We start from the raw sequence: 21,652 nt of genomic DNA, 5'->3' as shown, positions 1-21,652 counted from the left end.
TCCTTCCTTCCTTCCTTCCTTCCTTCCTTCCTTCCTTCCTTCTTTCCTTTCTTTCTTTTTCTTATGCAAATAACCAACTGAAATATCTGAAAGTATTTCCATCTGAAAAGCCTGGATGATGTCCACATGAGCAGTTGGGGTTCATCAAATTATCTGACTTTGAAAATTTGGACAGTTTTGGATAGTTTTGATTATAAAGAAAGCCTGTGATTAGGTTATAAATCATTGGGCATCTATTACATCACATTATCAAAACTGATGAATGAGGGAGGCAATCACGTTAACTAAGTGCACAGAATTTGAGGTCAGAGTGATACATCCAACTAAACTGTGCTCTTGAGCAAGTTGCTGAATCCCTCTGGTCCTCAGTTTCCTCAGCTACAATGCAAAGATTTTAATGGTTCCTTACGAGGGTGCTGTGAGGTTTAATAGGTATAGTGGTTAAAAGAATGCTTAGCATATATTAAGTGCTTAAAAAAGTTTCGCTATTATTTTAAGAGTGCATAAGAAATGGGTTTTCATTTCAGCCATCTCCGATATAAAGCAAACTGGAGAAAAAAATTTAAAGTTTTATTATCTCCAGTTAAAAAGCAGACTCCATTTCCCAGAACACCCTTCCTTGTGTGAGTCTGGGTTAGAAGAAGCTGAAAGAGAAACTGGCATGAAATTTGGAAGGCACGATGGAAGCAGCATCCATTAATCTGCAATTCTTTTTGCAATCAGATATCGTGACAGAGGCATAGGCACTTGGCAGGTTCTAGATTGCCTTGCTCTCCTGAGCTCTGTGCCCATTTCTTATTTCCAACTGTTGGTCCTGCTGACCGCCAGGAAACTTAGATCCACTACCCAGTGTTTGGCTGTGGTCCTGTAAAGGAGGAAGCTACACAGAGGCAACAGTATCTCATAGACATCTTCACAAATTACCCCTTTATAGTTAAACTTACCTGGCTGTGCCCGGCTGCTCAGATTGGTGACTGGTCTGATCCTCCAACTCCTCTTACGGACCTTCGCTTCCAGGGTTCCTCCTGCTGTTGTTTGAGTTCAAACCTATTATCCCCTAACACTGCTTTGCTGATTGGACCTGTGAACTACTGGTGCCAGAAGTGCTTCCAAGGAACAGAATTTTAAAAATGGAATCTGGAATTAGTTCTCCGATATGACTAGACTTAAAGGCATTAATGACCAGTAGTAAGTGGGACCCTGGTCATCCATGACATACAGGAGCAGAATGGTTATAAAAACTCTCACCTATAGTTACCTGGAGTGAAGTGCCTAGAGAAAGCAAGGCCCTGGGTTACGAAGTACCTGCTGCAATATAAATTTTCCATAGAAACAAAGAGAATAAGGACCATGGGGTTGATTCATTGCTTCTAAATCAGCTGGAGAACTTACAGAAAGAGAATGATAAGCCTGGGGTTTTACATTCACAGCTCAAGGTCTAAGTTGGGAACCAGAAAGCTTTTATGACTGCCTTGAAATAAAACCTTTTAAACTGTACTGCTGATGTCCTACCATCTGTGATGTCTTCTAAATCCACATCCAGATTCAAGTCCTAGAAGATCCAGAACCAGGTAAAAAGTATGACTTTAAGGTGTTACCATACATGCCAAAGGAATTGCAGGATTTCACCAATTTACATTAACTGAAACCCAAGATATATGTATGAGGATGTTTCTTAATGGTGTTATATTAGGGCAAAAGGAATACAATATTCTATTAACCTAAATGTTTTTGATATGGGATCACTAAGCAGAGATTCTTGATTCAAAGTGTTAGTTCACACGTCTGGGAGTAACTCTAACAATATGACTGAAAACTGGACCCAGTGGTGGTCTGCACTGAATGAAACTGAGATGTCAACACTTCCTTGCTATAATGTAATAAAGAGGAAAGTATACACGTGTTTAAAAAGACAGTTTAAAAAAATATGATAGATGTGCTCACTAATGTACTAAACACGTCCCCGAAGAGGGTCCAAAGGGTATTCCCTTCATCAGGACTTGAAAAATACATTGGTGAAGGCAGTATTGGAATCTTTAAAGAACTTCATAGTAGCTATTCCCTGAAAATCAGAAATGACATTGGGAAATGCTGCCATAAAACTGAGCTTCTTGAATTTAATGAGGATGATGGAATTCTACAAGGGTATTTAAATCCCAGGGACCAGATGGGAATGGTTACCATAAGGGGCAGCAAAGTCAAATGGGTAAAGGCAATGGTTTGACCTGCAAAGATTTTTGGTATTGCCTAACTGATCATGGAGTCCAGAGTACTGAAACAGATGAGCATTCTACTAAAGCCTTACTTGATTTGTATAAGCATTTAACCTCTAGAGTTAGTGAAAAGAAGCCTGATTTGAATCACCACATCAGGGAATTACTTTCCCTTGATCCATTTCCATATGACAGCGGGTTCACAAACCCAGAACTCTCTGAATAAAGGGGAGGCTGGATCTTTTAGAGGAAGGATTCTGCTACACCGTCCGAAATTCATACTGTAAATCTACCCTCTAGTCTTCCCTGATGGGAACTGTGTAACGGGAAGAGGGAAATACTCAGACTTTTTGATGACTACTGGATTACTGGCTCTGAACTGATACTAGCTCCTGATGACCCAAATTGCCACTGGAGTCCCACAGTCAGAGGAAGAGCTTATGGAAGTCAAATATTTTAATCAAGTTTTTGCTTAAATCTGTCTCATAGTGGACCAAAGAGTCCCTGAACCTACCCCATAGTTATTTTCCTAATGCTGAAAGGCTTATTTGGAGTAAAAATACTCAGAAACTGGCAGAACTCCTGCGCCCCTTGTTGGTTCCACGATCTGTAGAATGAGGGCTTTTACAGTAGTAATGACAACAGAAGATCCTAGAACTGCCTCTACATACCAAAATTGGAAATTAAATCAATACTTCATTCATGGAGAGATTTGAGAATTATTTCTACCATGAAGGATTTGAAGGATGAAGGAAAGTTAAATCCTCTTTTTTTTTTTGGCCTATAGTCTTGTACAGACAGAAGACAGATGGATTTTGGAGAATTACACTGTATTATCACAAATTTAATCAGATGGGAGAGTGAAAAATTACATAGGAAGAGGAAACATTCTTAATCCATCCCTTGATTCCTGAATCCATGAATTGGTGTAGAAATACCACCATTTATTGGTCGATGAATTAGACTCTATACAACATCTTAGAGGACCTCCAAAATGTTTTCACCCAGCTGATGCCAGAATTGATTATTTGGGGGAAAAAAGATGTTGCATCATTCTGTCAGGCCATCTGTTCAGGGTGATGGGGAGCATGGTAATACTGGCGATTCACATGAGCATGAGCCCACTGCCACATTTTTTTAAACTGTATTATGAATTCTCTGAACAGAAACAATATCGTATGGAATACCCTATCGGTGAACAAAGCATTTGGTAAGTTGATGGGTGCTATTTTGGCAGAAATGTTGCAGGCCGGGGAGGCAAATCCATACTCAGGGTAAGTGGCTATTTCTGTGAGAACAAACCACTGCCTGTTTGGTGATAAAAGTGATCTAATGTAATCTTACTGCAATCAAGGCGGTGGGCTGGTCCTTCCATAGAATGGTGCCAGTATTGGGAAATAATATTCTCTCTGCTATTGTTAGGTTGAGCCCTCAGCAGTGACTGTAGCTAGACTGGACTTGGTGAGTGGTAGTTCACATTGCTGAACCCATACATAATCTCCAGTCCTGCCACCACTGTCTCTGTTCCTGGGCTCACTGGGCAAGGACAAGGGTGGCTGATGAAAGAGATTGGCCAACATACACAGAACCCATCATCTTATCCAACTGACGATTGAATCCTCTCTCCTGAGGGTGCTCTTTGGTGAGCAGTCAAATGTAATATAAGTTATTCACATATCTTTTCCTCAGAACTTCTTTGTCACCAATTTTCAAACCACACTCCTCCCAAGTCCTTGTCAAGCCAGCCATAACACCTTGATTACAGTAAGATTACATTAGATCACTTTAATCACCAAACAGGCAATGGATTGTTCTCACAGAAATAGCCACGTATCCTGATTATGGATTTGCCTCCCCAGCCTGCAAAGTTTCTGCCAAAATAGCATCCATGAACTTACCAAATGTTTCGTTCACCGATAGGGTATTCCATACGATATTGTTTCTGTTCAGAGAATTCATATTTCAGTTTAAAAAAATGTGGCAGTGGACTCATGCTCATGTGAATCGCCGGTATTACCATGCTCCCCATCACCCTGAACAGATGGCCTGACAGAATGATGCAACATCTTTTTTCCCCCAAATAATCAATTCTGGAATCAGCTGGGTGAAAACATTTTGGAGGTCCTCTAAGATGTTGTATAGGGCCTAATTCATCGACAAATAAATGGTGGTATTTCTACACCAATTCATGGATTCAGGAATCAAGGGATGGATTAAGAATGTCTCCTCTTCCCATGTAATTTTTCCCTTTCTCATTCCCCTACTATCTTACCTAAGATGTGTTGATACTGGTTGATTTTATATTTCAGCAATTAAATTAAAGGATATCCAAAGTAAGGGACAGTCTAGAAACAAACTGTGCCCCGTATGAACATGAAGGTGAAAATACTAATGAGGGAAGGTGTCAAGAACTGTGAAGACTTTGAGGCTTTACTCTACTTGCAATCTAGCAAGTTGGCCTGCCACACTTTCAGGGCAGAAGACATAAAACTCCTGGGATAGAGACAAAGGACTTTATTACTTACGGCAACAGCAGTAGCCAGAGAATCAGCATTTTCCTGCACTGGTTCCCTGAGCCCCAATTCCCACAGGGTGACACGAAGAGAGCCAGGCGGTACCTGCACATGCAGTGAACTGTATTACAGGAGAGGGACCCCAATTTTAAGGAATCTGAAACTTTCATAATGAGAAATAAGAATGTCTGCCCTTTGCTCCAAAAAAGACGCTATCTTTACCTTCCAAGGCTGTTCATTACACAAACATCCTTTAGAAGACACTCCAGAACAAAAGCAGACAGTGCCAAGACATGTGGAAATGTGAGAGACTCATGAAGAATTGCCTCCCAGCAGGAAGTTTCACATATTTTATTGAAAAATCTAAGAAATCATGTGAATCATGTACAATATTTTCTCACAAGAAAACCTTTAAGCTGGTTTTTAAACGTTTCACAGAATTGTAAAACTTTTTTAATTTTTAGAAAGAAAAAACACAATGAAACTACCACAGTATTATAAGCTTTTTGTTTTTCCTTGTTTCTAGGGAAAAGACTGAAAACTAGTAAATTTTCTCATTATGATTTGTGAGGCTAAGTACTATATTCTTTTATAGATCTGCTAAAAAGATACAAGGAAATGAGGGGATCAACGCTTTCTTTGTTCAAAATATTTTAAAAAGCTAAAATCTAATGACAACATGTTAAAATAATACACACTTTTGTAGGATGTTACCATTTCTATAACGGTTTCTCTACACTATATCAACAGTGCAATGGTGATTCAGTGTAAATCATTACAGTGTTTCATTGTTACAATACTTGTGTTCAAGTACATGTTCATGAACATGATCAAAGTCTCTATTTTGACTTTTCTTTTTCATTATTAAAATAAGGCTATAATTACAGTAGAATTTTTCCTATGGATATCTCTAAATCTGAACGCAATGCATAATACATTCTCTAAAAACCTGTTCAACACTATGAGGTTTGTTATGTTGACACATCTACTGCAGATTACAGAAAATGGGCTAGGTCTGCATCAGGATACCAAAAAACAAAAATGATTTCTCTCCATATATAACTAAACTATTATGCTAAATTAGTATACATTCTGGATAACTCAATGGTATTGTCGGGGAGAGAGTAGCATCTTAGAGACAGCCCTAACTTAAAAAAATGTTGTGTTTTTTTTGTTTTTTTGTTTTTTTAAAGCCTAAAGATCTTGGTTTTTTGTTTCTCCCTTTTTATTTTTATTCCGGAAACTGGATCCAACTTATTTATATAAAATTATTTATGAAGCCATATAGTATAAATCAAAATGTTTGTAGAACCAAAACAAACACCATATTGGATGTGTGGCAGGCAAAAAAATAAATTAATTTGATTAAATTATATGTAATCTGATAATATTTGGTCTGAAAAACATGCTAGTGTGTGTGTTTATAAATAATGTAATTGCAAAGAGCCAGCCTGCTAGAGGTCAACTCTTCTGCTGCAGCTTTTGGGCATAGAAGTCCCTGCACGTCTCACAGCAGCGCTGATACCACCGCATGTCCTGACAGAGGTTCTTCTCACGTATCACCCGGCAGTACACAGGCCACTGATTTCCCAGGCACTTGAAAGTCAGAGCAGCTGTGAAGCAGAACACAGGGAACTAGGTGTCATGAGATAAACTAGGTGTCATGAGTAGAAACAAAGAGCAATCACTTAAGTTGGGGGATTTTGTACACACACGTTGACTCATGTATATTACCTTGCAGAGCATAAAAGATAAAGAAACACACACACACCCTATAATAAAGGAGTAAAGTGAATGAATAATGGTCTTACTCATGAGCTTTTATAGACTTATTAAAGATAGATTTCCCAAATCCAATAAGTGTACTGCAAATGGCTTTTAAGTTTCCATTTCATGGCTTTCATTTAAGCTTCTTTTGGATTTTTAGTTGAGAAGATTAAAAAGAAAAATGAATGTGTTCAATATGTCCACCATTACGAGAATACAAATTAATAAGTATTGTTATGGATGACATTGAAAAGACATAGAGAAACAAAAATCTGCTCACACTTATTTCACATTCCTCGTTTCCTAGATAGCAGCAGACATGTCCAGCTGGGATATTTAAGAATTGCAATTTCAGGCATCCTTAAAATCAAAGCTGATTATCAAAAGGGACTAAAATTTACAGCAATAAAGTGCTTGAAATGAGCTCTTGGTATAAAAAATTCAGTCATGTAGATTTGGTCCCAGTTTTTCTGAAGAAATAGCGTGTTCTGGCATGTATAATAAAAGACAGTTCTGCTACAACTGTTCCTTTTGCCACTATTCTAGTATGATTCATTAATTTATGTTTAAAAACCTTAAGATTTTCCAACCACTGTGCTTCTGTGTTTGGGGATGTGCCTTCAAGAAAAAATGAACAGAGAAAATGGAGTTTTAATTAAATTCTCCTTTTAATTCATTATTTTCTGACACATGATACTTCAAGAAGGGCTCCAAATAATTGTTGGAGAAAGGGATTATGCTGTTTTTGAATACAAGGATTTAGAGCATCTGCTCTAGGATTGCTTAACTTTTTGTCTTAACTAGTTTTAATTCTACTTGAACTGATTATTTCTTAGAAATGTTAATTATTTGGCTTAAAAAAGAGAATTTTTATATTTCCATGAAGAACACAAACTTTTCCATTTGATTGAATCGTATGCCTGGAAAAGTATCTATGACAATTTAGCTCCTTGCATTTTGGCAATATTATTCTGTATGATTAAACTGATCCCCTGGAGATTATACATACAAATTGAAACTGAAGGTTTTCCCCCCTGGTAACCATAAGTTTGTTTTCTACATCTGTGACTCTATTTCTGTTTTGTAAATAAGTTCATCTGTACCACTTTTTTAGATTCCACATATAAGTGATATCATATGATATTTGTCTTTCTCTGTCTGACTTACTTCACTCAGTATGCCAAGGAGGAAAAGGGGGGAGGGATAAACTGGAATACTGGGATTGACATATATACACTACTATATGTAAAATAGATAACTAATAAGGACCTACTGTATAGCACAGGGACCTCTGCTCAATACTCTGTAATGACCGATCTGGGAAAAGAATCTAAAAAAGGGTGGATATATGTATGTATATAACTGATTCACTCTTCTGTACAGCAGAAACTAACACAACATTGTAAATCAACTATACTCTAATAAAAATCAATTAAAAAAAAACAACTCAAGGTGTTAAACATATATTAACCCACTGACTCCAGGCAGCAGTGCTATTAAAAGCCACTAACTGCCACAAAAATAAAGGCTAATTCATTCATGAATATTTGTTATTCAAATGCAGGATATATATACTTAAAATACATACTCTACTTCTTGATGATGTATTAGATTAAATAGCAGGAATTGAGAATATATGTGAAAGCATTTTATAACATAAAAACTATGTAAATCAATGTTACTACTATTTATTTTTATTTAACATTATGTCCTTAAAGATGAAAAAAATAGTACTTCTTGTTCAGTGGTGTAGATACATGCAACTGTTCTCCTTGAAAGTGATTATTTTACTCTTTGTCTCTCCAAAGGATAATTTGTACCCAGGATCACAAGGAAGGCTATTAACAATGAAGAGATCCAAGGTGTACACTACAACCTCACCTTTCCACAGACATTACCTTAACTGAGGGTTCTGCCATGGGACCGGTCAGAACCAAAAATATGGTTACATCCTTCAACCCTTTATAGGATGACCTTGGGTGGTATGGCATTCATATTTCCAGGGCCTGGACCTGAGTAGACAGCTTAGGAATGAAAATAGTTTAGTCTTTAGGATTTTTTACCCACATGATCATCTGGACTAAACTATAGTTGAATAGATCCAATTTAGTCAGAACCAAACTAATTAGTATAGATGGATAACTAAGCTTTAAAGTGATATGCAAAATAGAAGAAGCCATGATCATTTCCATGTTTCTCAAAATCATCCCCTTTTTGGTCTGCTTACCCAGCCTGGGTGATGTTATAGTATTTACATTGATCTTCTCATTGCAGGGCTGAAGGTGGCATGGCCTGTATGCTGCAGGTTTTTCTGAAGAAAAACATTCATTTCCATGTCTTCCTGTGATCTTATGCATGCACTGAATAACACGGGACTGCATTCCTTTGCCACAGGTAATTGAGCACTAGGAGAGATAACAAGGTTTTGTTAACTGTTCTTTTTGTTGTTTCCTTTTTCTAGGCTGTGAGCCACCTTCTCCTTATATTTGCTAAAATTGAACATGAGCCACAACATCCAGGGTTAATGTAAAACATGGGTCAGAAATGTTGTTGCTCATAACTTGGGCACCAGTGCTGTTCAGAATATCTAGCTGACCTAAGGCGGAGCTTTGGACAATGAAGGACATAGGCGATTAAAAAAATTTACAGCAGAAATTAACACAACATTGTAAATCAACTATACTTCAATAAAATTAAAAAAAAAAAAGTTGAAGAGTATGACTTGGGAAAGAGAGTGGGTGATACCAGTAAGTAATGAACTTGGGCGGACAGTTTTTAAAGCTTTAATATCCAGTTTGCAACAAATAATTGATTCACTGTTCTTTAATTTAGTCATTGATGCTCGAGAGTTAGATATGCCCAACTGTGGAGCCAGATCCTCGTTATAGCCTTTTAATGTACTCATCCACTCCATTTGCTCTGGCCTTAAAATGTTTATTAAGAATATCAGGGCTTCCCTGGTGGCGCAGTGGTTGAGAATCTGCCTGCTAATGCAGGGGACACGGGTTCGAGCCCTGGTCTGGGAGGATCCCACATGCCGCGGAGCAACTAGGCCCGTGAGCCACAATTACTGAGCCTGCGCGTCTGGAGCCTGTGCTCCGCAACAAGAAAGGCCACGATAGTGAGAGGCCCGCGCACTGCGACGAAGAGTGGCCCCCGCTTGCCGCAACTAGAGAAAGCCCTCGCACATAAACAAAGACCCAACACAGCCAAAAATAAATTAATTAATTAAAAAAAAAAAAAAAAAGAATATCAACATGAAAAAAAAAAAAAAAAGAATATCAACATGGCTGGGGGCTTCCCTGGTGGCGCAGTGGTTAAGAATCTGCCTGCCAATGCAGGGGACACGGGTTCAAGGCCTGGTCCGGGAAGATCCCACACACCGTGGGCCGTGGAGCAACTAAGCCCGTGTGCCACAACTACTGAGCCTGCGCTCTAGAGCCCGTGTGCCACAACTACTGAAGCCCGTGCGCCTAGAGCCCGTGCTCTGCAACGAGAAGACACCACAATGAGAAGCCTGCGCACCGCAATGAACAGTAACCCCCGCTCGCTGCAACTAGAGAAAGCCTGTGCGCAGCAACAAAGACCCAACGCAGCCAAAAATAAATACATAAAATAAATGAATTTATTAAAAAAAAAAGAATATCAACATGGCTTATCAACCTGATGTGTTATTGAAATAACTGCTATGACTTCGCAGATTACATGACATCCAAAATTGTGCAAATAATATTTGATAATCTGTATTTTTCTAATAAGATACCCTTTTAATGGATTCCTTGTATTTCAGCTAAATGTAGCTTGTCTTCATTTGTAAGATATTTCAGAGAACATATTTAACTTACAATGTTTGTTTATTAAAGAAGTCTCTTGGGCCCATATATATATATCACTAGATTTAATTTGTTACACAAATAAACTGATGTTGAGTTGAATGAGAAAATACAATTATTTTATGGTATCAAAATTACATGTGGGAGAGGGAATGTTCTTGTGTTTCTGAAAATAGTAATTTATTTACTAGTTACACTATTTTCTATGTGGTAAAGATTTAGCCATATCTGGCTAAACAGTTCTAAAAAACTTAGAACTCTTTATAGAGATGATCTCGGTGTATTCTATTTGAAAATTGGTAAATACTTTCTGATTGTCACCTTTTAGATATGCAGGCACAAGGTTTGTAATGTTTGTTCCCCTTTGTATCTGACCAAGTCATTGTTAGGATTGCATTTTCTTTGTAAGAATTTTCAGTTCTTCCTTTACTATCATCTTGGGTCCCCTGCTCTTCTTATTTTCATTAGCACAAGAAGTATTCTACACAAACCCTTGACACCTCAAATCTGTCTGCTCCTGTTTACTTTGTCTTTAGCTCCCAGCCTTCCAGTCAATCCCAAATATTAACACAGAAGATGTATTCTTTTAAAATTGCTTTATATATATATAAAATCTCCTTGGAAAAAACTTCAGTTACTGAGTTCCCCATTGTCTAAGAGATAAAGCCCAGTATCCCCAAATCTCCAGGCTGGCATTTATCTAGCTCCTCAAACAATTTTCCACCTCTCTGCTTTAGGGATCATTTGCTCTATAAAACACTAATCATGCCCATGCACTTTCTACTCTCACAATTACAACTGTGCCTAGCCTCTTTTCAAATCACAATCTCAAATCCACTACTTCCACGAAGTGGTCCACAATTATCCCAACTACTTATGCATATTTATACAACATTTATGCTTCAAAACCATATATCCATCCATCTGAGGCTACCCCTTAGAATCACTTGGAGAAAAAAAATTTTTAACTATAGATTTTAAGGCCTAGAATTTCTAAGTCAGGAAACAGATTGAGTCTGGGAATATACATTAAAAAAAAAAAAAGTATCTAGGTGATTCTGCTGCACAGCCTGAGTTTGGAAACTACTGGTCAATAGCATGTGTTCTGCATTTAATGTAGGCCAGTGTGTATTACTTTTTATCTTTGATTAGTATCTTTTCATGTATCTAGTTTGTCTCTTGGTAAATCTCTTGAAATTAGGCTCACTGTCATATCACTTTCAGTAATAAAACCTACATATCAGGTATGAAAATAGCTTACTAAGAATAATACAATTTTATGTGCATGCTATTAACATGCATCTACTTTATAGATGACTGATCTTTCTAAATTTTATTCTGTAAATACTTCTGCATATAACCCTCCTTGTATCTGATGAATTCTTAGCTTTATGTAAACAGCAGATTAAAGAACAACAACTGGGATATTACATGCCTTTAAATCTGATTTTTTTTTTTTCTTGTTAACTTCTATAGGATCTAAATGTTTCCAGTTCAGTTTAAGCTTTATTATAACTTAAACAATATTGTAAGAGGAGTAACTGTTTGACATGGTCTTTCCCCCTTGGAAGTATGTATCTTAGTATCACTCAATAGAATGGATATAAGTATTTAAATATAGACACCATGCTTCTTAGGACTATTTTCAGGAAAATTCAGAACAGTTAAACTAAAAACTTTTAAGGGGTTAAGTGTATGTGGAAAAATATTCTAGTATCTACTCCTAAAATTTTGGGAGACCTTGGAAGTAATCACAATATTTGAGAAACAAAAAGAACAATGGGAGTTTTATAATAGACGAACTCATTTTGATGCAATAGAGAAGGTTCTCAATCATATGTCAAAGAAGCCTAGTAATCAATCACAGACTATTCCCAATACTTTCAGCTAATCTTAAATCAACTCCAAAGGACATGTGTTAACCAAAGTAACGTCATTTTTCAGGATTACAAAGTAACTATAGATACATGATAACTCAGAATACATAATTTTAGCAGATAATGGCTGAAGAGTGCCTTCCATAAAAATTTTTTTTAAATTAAGAGAAAAAAAATCATTTAATTAAAATGGTATCATTCCTGCCTTTGAAACTAATGGAATAAGCTTTATTATGAAATTAGTCTAATAGCCCTAGAATCTAATTTTCATTAGAATACTTTAATAATAAAAATAACAAGCTTTTACTAATAATTATGTTCTTTATAAAATACACAGTGGTAAAAATTTTATTACAAATGTGTGAAAAATAAACAGATATTTGAAATGGAACAACTGAAATCCCAAAGTATCTTCTAAACTATTCCTTACTCTAAGATACCTCTAAATAATTGGATATTTCTCAAATCACATCACTATCATTAAAGACAGACAGACATTAAAAGAAAAAGTCAAAATAATTCTGGCTTGAAATGACGAGACCTGGGCTCTAATACTATCTCTAGAACCTAATGTACCTGGGACTTAGTTCTCCTTTTTGTAAAGCAACGCATTGTAGTAGATCATAGCTACACTTTCAGGTCTAAATTACTACAAAAGGAAAAATTCCAAATAACTTATTATTAAAAGTCACTGTAGTCAGGCAATTTTTAAGTGGTGACACTGCATAAAAGTAAAGATGCTAATTTCATTATCTAATTATTCACTATGCTACCCAACAATGGTATGATAGGCGTCTATTAAATGAAATCTCAAAATTATAGTTTTTTGAATGTTTCAGAATATTCAATCATTTATTGGCTTTTCAAATATTTACTGATCACCCATCATGTTCAGGATCCTGTGCAGAAGCTAAAAGCAGCAGAAATTATTAATACTATGGGGCTGGTACTTTATTCAATAAACTTTACAACAAAACGCAATGATCTAAAATAGATGGAGTTAGATTACGAAACATTGTGGAAGATGGGCAATTTCACCCATTCTTAGCCAAGTGTTTAATATTTTAAATAATCAGTTGTACTATGGAACCAGTTTGTTGCTTTAGGATCAAAGGGAACCAATAATATTACTTCTGAAAGCTTTCACTCCATACAATACTAATAGTAGTTAGCACTTACTTAGTATTTATTATATGCCAGGTACTGTGTTAGAGGTTACATTTATTTTAATATCTCATATGAAGCCAATGAGTACTATTATTATTCCTTTTACACAGATGAGAAAATAGAGGCTCAAATAAGTGAAACAAAGTGCCCACAGTTTTATAGCTAAGAAGTGGTGGTACTGGAGTTTGAACCCACATGTACTAAATTCAAAGACTGGACACTTACACCTTACTTGATACTAGAAGATTGCTAATATTTCTCTTTATGTTAACAGTTAAAAATCTTCTCTTTTCCCCTATCCTGCCAAATAACCCCTTATCCCCATATCTCACTCTTAACCTAAAACTAACGAATTAGAAGGCCTTTTTGGTTTTGTTTTACTATAACTCAGGCTACGTGGTATGAGATAAACTCTTTCGCCCTAAGGACAATTCACAAGCATGCTTTATCTTTAGATAGAGTGATCATAGAATTTATCGTCCAAATCAGGGCACTTGTGAAAGAAGTTGCCGATAATTATTCCTAGACTACGGGCATAAAAGGGGACTGTCCTGGGTAATCTGGGACACGCTGTCACACTATGTAGACAACTTACTGATAGATCTATATATTACATGATAAACACAAATGAACGGACACACAAAATACCTATTATATTCCAGGCACTATCTAATATGCTTTTACACATAATGTCTTGGTTAATCTTCCTCATAACCCTAATTATTTTACAGATGGCAAGAGTAAGGCTCACAGAGACTATTTCATTCATTCATTCAACAAATATTTACCGAAACTCTACAATGTACCAAATACTGTTCTGGATACAGGGAAGTGATAGTAAACAAAATAGACAAAAATATGTGCCTTTAAGGAGTTTACACTGTTATACTGGAGAGCAAAAAGGTCAAGAATTAAAATACATTGTATATTAGATATTGACAAGTGCTATGGAAAAAATTAAAGCTGGGAAGGAGGACTGGGAAAATTTGGGGTATGGGGTTTAGCAATTCATATGGGATGATCAGGAAAGGACTCATGGAGAAGGTGACAAAGACTTGAAGGAGAAACAAATGCACATCTTTGGATTCCAATACAATGTTCTTTCCACTGTGTCTTTACAGATCTTGGATCAAATTCAATGGCTTTCTCTCCCCTTCCTCCCTCCCTCTCTTCCTTCCTTCCTTCCTCCAGTCCTCCCGCCCTCCCTTCCTTCTTCCCTTCTGTCTTTTTTCTAATACATTTTAAACCTTGCTCTTCACATATGTACTAAGTTAAAAAATATTTGAAACATGGCAGCACTACAGACCTCCACTAAAGGACCAAATGCTAAAATGTCAACATCAATTTGCCAGCAACTGGTAAAAAAAAACATAGGGTGCACCAGATAACTTGCCATTGATCTTTCTTTTACAAGGAAAATTTCCTGACTAAAGTATTTTAATAAGAGAGACCTGTACTGTCTGACAAATAGTCTGTTCCCCAAACAGTTTTAATATTGCCCTGAAGGACCTTTGAAACTAAGCTCCTCACAAACCAATTCCATGAACTAGAAGCCTTTAATTCTGAACAGGAAATGCAATCTTGGTGTACCAGGTTTACTACAGTAAAAAGGGAAATAGTAATCTTTAGAACAAACTTAAGCAGCAAGGCACAAGAAAAACTGATGTTGGTAATCCCTCTTTCCCACCAAAAAATGAGCCCCGAAGGCTCTGAAAATAAAATCTGTTTTGACTCAGTGACATTCATCATTTCAATCTACCTGAGAAAATTATGACCTTCCTTGCACTTGAGTACATGAGTATTATAATATCTTTAGACCATATCGTGATAGATTTCTCTTATAATGGAATAAACCCTTTCTTGACCTGGGACATTAGTGACAATTTCTAAGATTGTATTAAATTATGTCAACCTTAGAGTCTGCATGTCAAACACTAAACATGATAAAGGAAACTTCCTCAATAATTCAAACAGTTTGGACTATTAAAATGATTAGAGAAATAGTTTAGTAAATGAGAACCATGAATACAAATGGTAGCAAATTAGCAAGAAGAAGGTTTTATCCTCTTTTAAAATGAGATATATATGTTATATAACCTTATAACTATTTCCATTATCTAAAACTTCCTTTTTGTCATTCTTACACCACACAATAAGACCTGACTTGCTTTATTTTACCTAAGAAAATTTCATCTAAATAAACTAACTGAAAGGGAAGTCTCTGGGGAAAAATAAGCAATGTCCAAGCTGGTGGAAGGGTACAGTAGACGTTTACCTAACTCAGATGTTTATAATATTCTAAAAATGGCCAAGGAGGATCTGGTGATATATATAGATGTGAACTCTTGGAAAGTTATATTTACTAAGGTAATGGTAGCTCTGAGTGGGCAGGGTTTGCCAGTACTGGTAAAGGCAGGTTAAGATGCTAGAATGATTTGGCAAATTTGTGGACTGGCCTAAATGTGAACAAATGAGGGACATAGAAAAAAATGTAGGAAAAAAATTGCACTCAAAAAATTCTTAACAAATTCTCAACTGAGGCATTGTCATAGAAACAAAGGAATGAAATGAACTCTGAATGGCTGTTAAGTCCATCTCATGGACAAGCCAAGATGTGGAATCCTTTCTTCCACCACAAAGGATGGATGAGTGGTGAGGCACTGCCCAAAAAGCAAACTGCAGTAAGAAACTGACCATGGAAATTTCACACCTGACAGTATTATTTATGGCATTAATAGACAGTGTTGCTAAGATCTTGGTTTAATACTTGGAAAAATATGTAAACACCTTATACTAGGTGTTCAAGGAAAGGCCATTTATCTTGAGACATTTTATTGATGTTATAATTCCATTATGTTCAAAGGCAGTGAGTGTGTGCTATAAAATAACTGTGGCCCAATGAAACTCTTTAAGTTTTCAAGTCTAATCTGATGCACTGAGGATAATTAGGTCTTAAATATCACAATGGTATAAATACATTTTTGATGGATCATATAAACATATAAGGGATGAGTGTATTCTGTTACTAAATTTTCATTATATTATATAGAAATATTCATTTCACGATAGATTTGAATATGTTTATCAAGAATATGTATCTTTTAAAAATAATCTACATGTATTGTTCCCCAAAGTTTCTATGAATACCACAATGCTTAGAGGCATACATCCACTAAATACTAGTGAATAATAGCAAACATGCTCTGTAATACATTGACATGGGTAAAACATGTTTAATTCAAAGAAAAAAGGCTGCACAGGCACCAATAAATAGCTATCTACAAGTTTATAAAGTGCCCAATGAGGGACAAAAATAGTGAACACGATTTTAGGAGGTTCTCAAAACTCGTCCATAGTACCACTTGAATCCACTTTTGTAAAGTGCAAAATTATCTTCCTGTCACTGAAAATTCATGAATCATGTAGGAATATCCACAAGGGCTCATGATATAATCTACGTGGTATGATGTCTCTGTCAAATTCACCGAAGAACACTGCTGTCTTTTTGTCTAAGAAGTAACCTAGGTACTTCTGGACAACTTAATTTCACTTAAGAACCCTTTAAAAATGGGATATCCATAAATATCTCTTAACTACTCTCCTATTTAGAGAAGAGACGCTAATTATTTCCACTGACCTCTGATTCTTGCACTGCTTCTGTGCTCCATGGGTTCTGAGATCAAGTAGATCTATTCTGCATATGTGATTTTCAGCATGGAGCTACAAGATACTTCCACATCTAGTCTTAGGTATTGGGATCCTATGGTAAAATGCCAAATCTTAAAATTACTGGTTAAATATTAGTTTCTACCTTTCCTTTCAGGACTTCAGAATAATCAGATAGATACTGTTTGGTGCTAGTTAGTTACTCGGAATATTTAGATAACCCAGGTTTGGGAACCAATTGGGACACTATGGTATAAGTAAATGTGTACACTTAGGTTAAATAATCAACTAGTTTGGCAGTGAGTTTATGGAATTATCAATCTGTGCATGTTAAACTCTAAAGTTAAATTGTAAAACTCTTCAAGCTTAAATCCTGTAAAATGTCCTCTTAAACATTATACCAAAGAGGCAGAAAGCCCGAAAGTAAAAATACTACTGTACAGTATTTATTTGGAGTTTTATTGGATAACAAACATAACTAAACTAGTTTGCTTTTAAATTCCTTGAAAAAAAACCCCCAAATTTCAGTGTATTTGGGGGTTAAAAATAATAATTCTCACACTTGGCCAGGACAGAGATTACCCGAGATTCCTTCCTTCTAGACTGTGCCAAAGATATATATTTTGGAGAGAATGTGTATTCTCCAGGCCAACAGCTAAGGAAGGCTCTGTAATGCTTTACTCATTTCCAGCTGGCCTCTGTAAGAAATAGGAATTCCTAAATTAAGAGAAAATTGTCACTGGCAAAGTTCAATTTTTTTTAACCAATATAATAGACAGTCTTCTAGAACCTGATATAATTCGTAATGATAAGTGCCAATCTATAACAAGGTTAACAGCATTGACTTGGATAATTTGTCTTTGGGAGTAAATGGATTATTCCAAAGTGGTTTAACAAGAGTGAAGTAGCATTCACAGTGGAGAGTGGACCTCATAAGGAAACTAAATGATGATTTCTACTGGAAATTATTAGCACAGCATTCCTATTCATTTATGTATATGTTTGGCAGTTCCATCTTTAAACTTTTTAATAAAGTGAGTGTGAAACAAGCATACTAAGGAACAAAAGTTAGCTTTGTTTTGCAAGATTTGCTGTTTGTTTTGGTCAGGGTTGCAGCATCTTTTTAAAGTAGTTCATCTGCTTAATTTAACACATGGGTATTTGGAATTGAATCTATTCCTAGAGGTCAGACATTGAGGATTTTTAGCATATGTCTTTAGTTAAATATTTGTTTGGTTCTACAGTTCAAACTATTTTTGTCTCTTTAATGAAAATGTTTGCATATAGTTACTGCAAATCAAGGAAATGTGTGTGGCAAAAATCAAGCAGAGTGCTTATGAATGATTAGCAGAGAACTGAATACGTTATGAAAGGTCATAATAATCCCCCCAATCATTTTTTATATCAAAGTACACACTGATCACCACAAAGATGGAATAAAAAAAAGATGCTTTGCATTAAGAAGCAATTAAACACTAAGTTTTGGGCACATTTGCAATTCTGTCAGTGCTGAGCCTATGAATCATAGGATGTTACAGAGGTGAAAAAAGACTATCAAGACATTTCTATTTTATCACTATCATCCCAGTGAAACATCTTCCCACCAGGGACACTGTTTGGAAAGACAGTTATTGAATTTCCTTTTCAAATAAGATACTTTCCAGGTCTAGTCCAACAATTCTATGTCAGAAATGGATCAGATCCTTCTGTGGCCATGTTAGAGAAGTGTGTGTTTTTGTTTTGCTTTTAATAAATAAACTCTTGATTTAAAACAGCACAGAGAGCATTATATAACTACTTTTAACTTATTCCAACCTGAAATAAACCAAGTATTTGTTAGTTCACAGAGAAAATTCTTAAGTGTGCTTTGCGTCCGTCTGCTGCTTTTCTTCTAGGTTAGATAACTGCTCTCTAACCTGTCAGGTATTCCAGCCAAATGAATTCCAGAAAATGCAAAAGAAGTCTGCCAGCTTCCTTGAACCTCAATCTTAAGCATCCTTTAGGCTTAAATAGCATGTTACTCAAATAAGGGTGGATTTACTTTTTTAAAAGAAAAATCACATTTTTAAGTAGTTTGATATACCATACAGGAAAAGGTCAAGGGAGTCATATGTTTACATAAAATTATATCAATTACCTTAATTTTCCTGGAGAAAGATAAGCTAGTTACTAATTTTTTGTGGTAAATTATATGAAACACTGTAGTTGTTATAGAACCAGAGTCAGAAAAATAAAATGGGCCACAATAAAAGAAGTACAATGCTTACATGTATCATACATTTTTGCTTACTTGTTGAAGAAGTTTAAGCAGTCATTTATTCAATAAATATCACTGCATGTCATGCAATGGTCCGGTCACTCAGACAGAGGAGTGAGAAGGGTAAAAGGGTTAAGACAATCTTAACGAAACAGCAAAAATATAAGGCAATAAGTAATTGAGAGAAATTAATGTAGTCAATAAGTGCAGACAGATTCTGTCATTTACTGGGGAAATTAGGTACTTGAGCTGGCCCTTAAAGGACTTGGATGGCTGTAAAAAACACATTCTAGGCAAAGAGAAGTGTATAAACAAAGACATGGAGATTGTAGAAGTACAAACTGCTCAGGCCTGAGCTTAGTGGAGATACTGAATTAATGAGAATAATGAGACAATTCTCAAAAGGCAGGTTAAGACCAGAATATAGAAAGCTTTGAATGCCAGAGTTAGTATCTGGTAGTTGACAGTATAGCCAGTGACAATTCTCTGAAATTGTTTGAACTATAGGATAGAGTGGTGAAGCCATCCACCTATATGGGGGTAAGGAAGCACATTAGAAATTGTTACTCTAGTCCTGGTGAAAATATAAGAAGGACTGCAGTATTATATTGGGAGTGAAGAGCAACCCAGGCAAAACACTACCTGTGTATAGAAGAAAAAGTGCCAAGGACAGCTTCTACTTGGGTATCTGGGAAGATGGTATTAACATTTTTCAAGAAAAAGGAAATTGGGAGTGGGATATGGTTTGAGGAAATAAAATGAGGAATGTCACTGGCACAGTCCTATAGCAGCTGACATTTGAGAATAAAGAAATAGGCTCCCCTCAACTCCTTCTGCGTTTCCATTTCATTGAACATTCTTAAGCATACTTTCTTCTCTTGTTTCTCACGACTTTTCCTCCTGTTTCTCTGAATACCCCTTTTTTTGGGTCCTTTTTGCTAGCAGTTGCTTCTTTTCTCACAAGCCTTTAAAGCTGGGAGTTTCTCAGGGCTGCATCTTTTCTTCTCCATCTATACTCCCTTCTCGGGCATGCTTATACTTTAAAATTTAAACACTGCCTAAATGTTGATGATTCCAAAATGTATATTTCCATCCCATTCCTCTCCTCTGACCTATCTACTAGACACCAGTATTTCATTCTTTTATGGGCACGTGAAACAGTCCAAAATAGAATTCATAAACCTTCCCCTCCAACTTGATTCATCTCTAGGCTTTCCTATCTCATATCACAGAACCATTATCCATACAAGTTCTTCAGACCAGAAAGCTAACGTGGGATTCCTCCTAAACACACGAACACCTCCCTCCTTCTCACCTCTCCACAGAAAATCAACCCCACTCCTGTTCATTTTAACCTCATAACAAATTTCTCAAAGCCAACCATTTTGCCCATCTCTATTGATACTACAATACGAATAGTCAGCATTTATTTAGTTACTATGTATCTGATCCTTTGCTAATAATTTTTCATAAATTATTTCATTTGGAATCAGTAACTTATCTGAACAGAAAATTCAGAATTCAAACTCAGGGCTGTCTGACTCCATACTCTGAGTTATCTCACCAATTACCTAACTTATCAAATCCTCTCCCCTTCCTAGAAATTCTATAATATTCTCGTAGCATCTCTCTATATCCATGACATCAATCACTGTTGATACTGCAGCCTGAAAAATGTAAGTATGAAGAAAGTAAGAGTTTTCTTTTAATTTCAGACAAAAACTATTAACCAGTTTATAAAATTAAAAGTTATATATGGATATGGTAGAATTATAAGCATAGAAGTTCCTTTCCTTCAATGTAATTCAGATAAACTGTTCTTTGTATATCTGTGCAGAAAAATTTTAATATGTATAAAAAGAATATATGTAAATATAGTTCACACTATATAACTCTTCTGCATAATATTTACATACTTACTAGTAGTTCTTGGAAAAATTTTCTTATCAGTATGTATATACAAATATATTTTTATAAAGTACAGTATTCCACTGTTTAAATATAGTATTTTGATTTATATAACTAGTTAATGGATATATGGATTGTTTCTAAATTTTTGTTGTTCCAAACAAGGCTGCAATGAGCATCTTCATAAATGCAGTTAGCAAATTATTTGAGAATGTCTGTAAGCAAAAGCTATGGCAACAGAGCTGCTGAGTCCAAGAATGTGTGCATTTCAAAATGAGATATCATTTTTTTCACCTATCAAAATGTTTTTTAAAGAGTTTGATAACATCCAATCTCAGAAGCAGTATGGGAAAACATATGTGGAAGCAACAGGGCAGAATTGAGTAAAATAAACTTCCTCTGTATGGCAGCCCCTGGGTATCCCTCAACCCACTTCTCTCATGTTGCCTCT

The 21,652-nt window shown here is 35.9% G+C and overlaps 1 protein-coding gene and 1 long non-coding RNA gene across 2 annotated transcripts in view; one reads left to right on the top strand and one right to left on the bottom strand.

Moving 5' to 3' along the window:
* LOC309623705 overlaps window positions 1-21,652 on the top strand; it is a 393,796-nt gene that overhangs the window by 106,979 nt on the left and 265,165 nt on the right. The gene's annotated exons all lie outside the window — the stretch shown is intronic.
* The window catches only part of ADAMTS19 (ADAM metallopeptidase with thrombospondin type 1 motif 19), a gene marked incomplete at its 5' end in the record, with an annotated part of 291,838 nt that continues 270,218 nt past the window's right edge, over window positions 33-21,652 (bottom strand). Inside the window, 2 exons of the mRNA XM_082380775.1 lie at window positions 33-6,339; window positions 8,721-8,898. Coding sequence (XP_082236901.1) covers window positions 6,188-6,339; window positions 8,721-8,898 — 330 coding nt within the window. The 3' untranslated portion in view covers window positions 33-6,187. The remainder of the gene's footprint in view (window positions 6,340-8,720; window positions 8,899-21,652) is intronic.

Source organism: Balaenoptera borealis (genome assembly GCF_965194805.1).
Source record: "Balaenoptera borealis genome assembly, chromosome: 2".
Lineage (NCBI taxonomy): Eukaryota > Metazoa > Chordata > Mammalia > Artiodactyla > Balaenopteridae > Balaenoptera > Balaenoptera borealis.
Note: the sequence above shows the minus strand (reverse complement) of the source record. Positions and strands in the feature narration are given on the sequence as shown.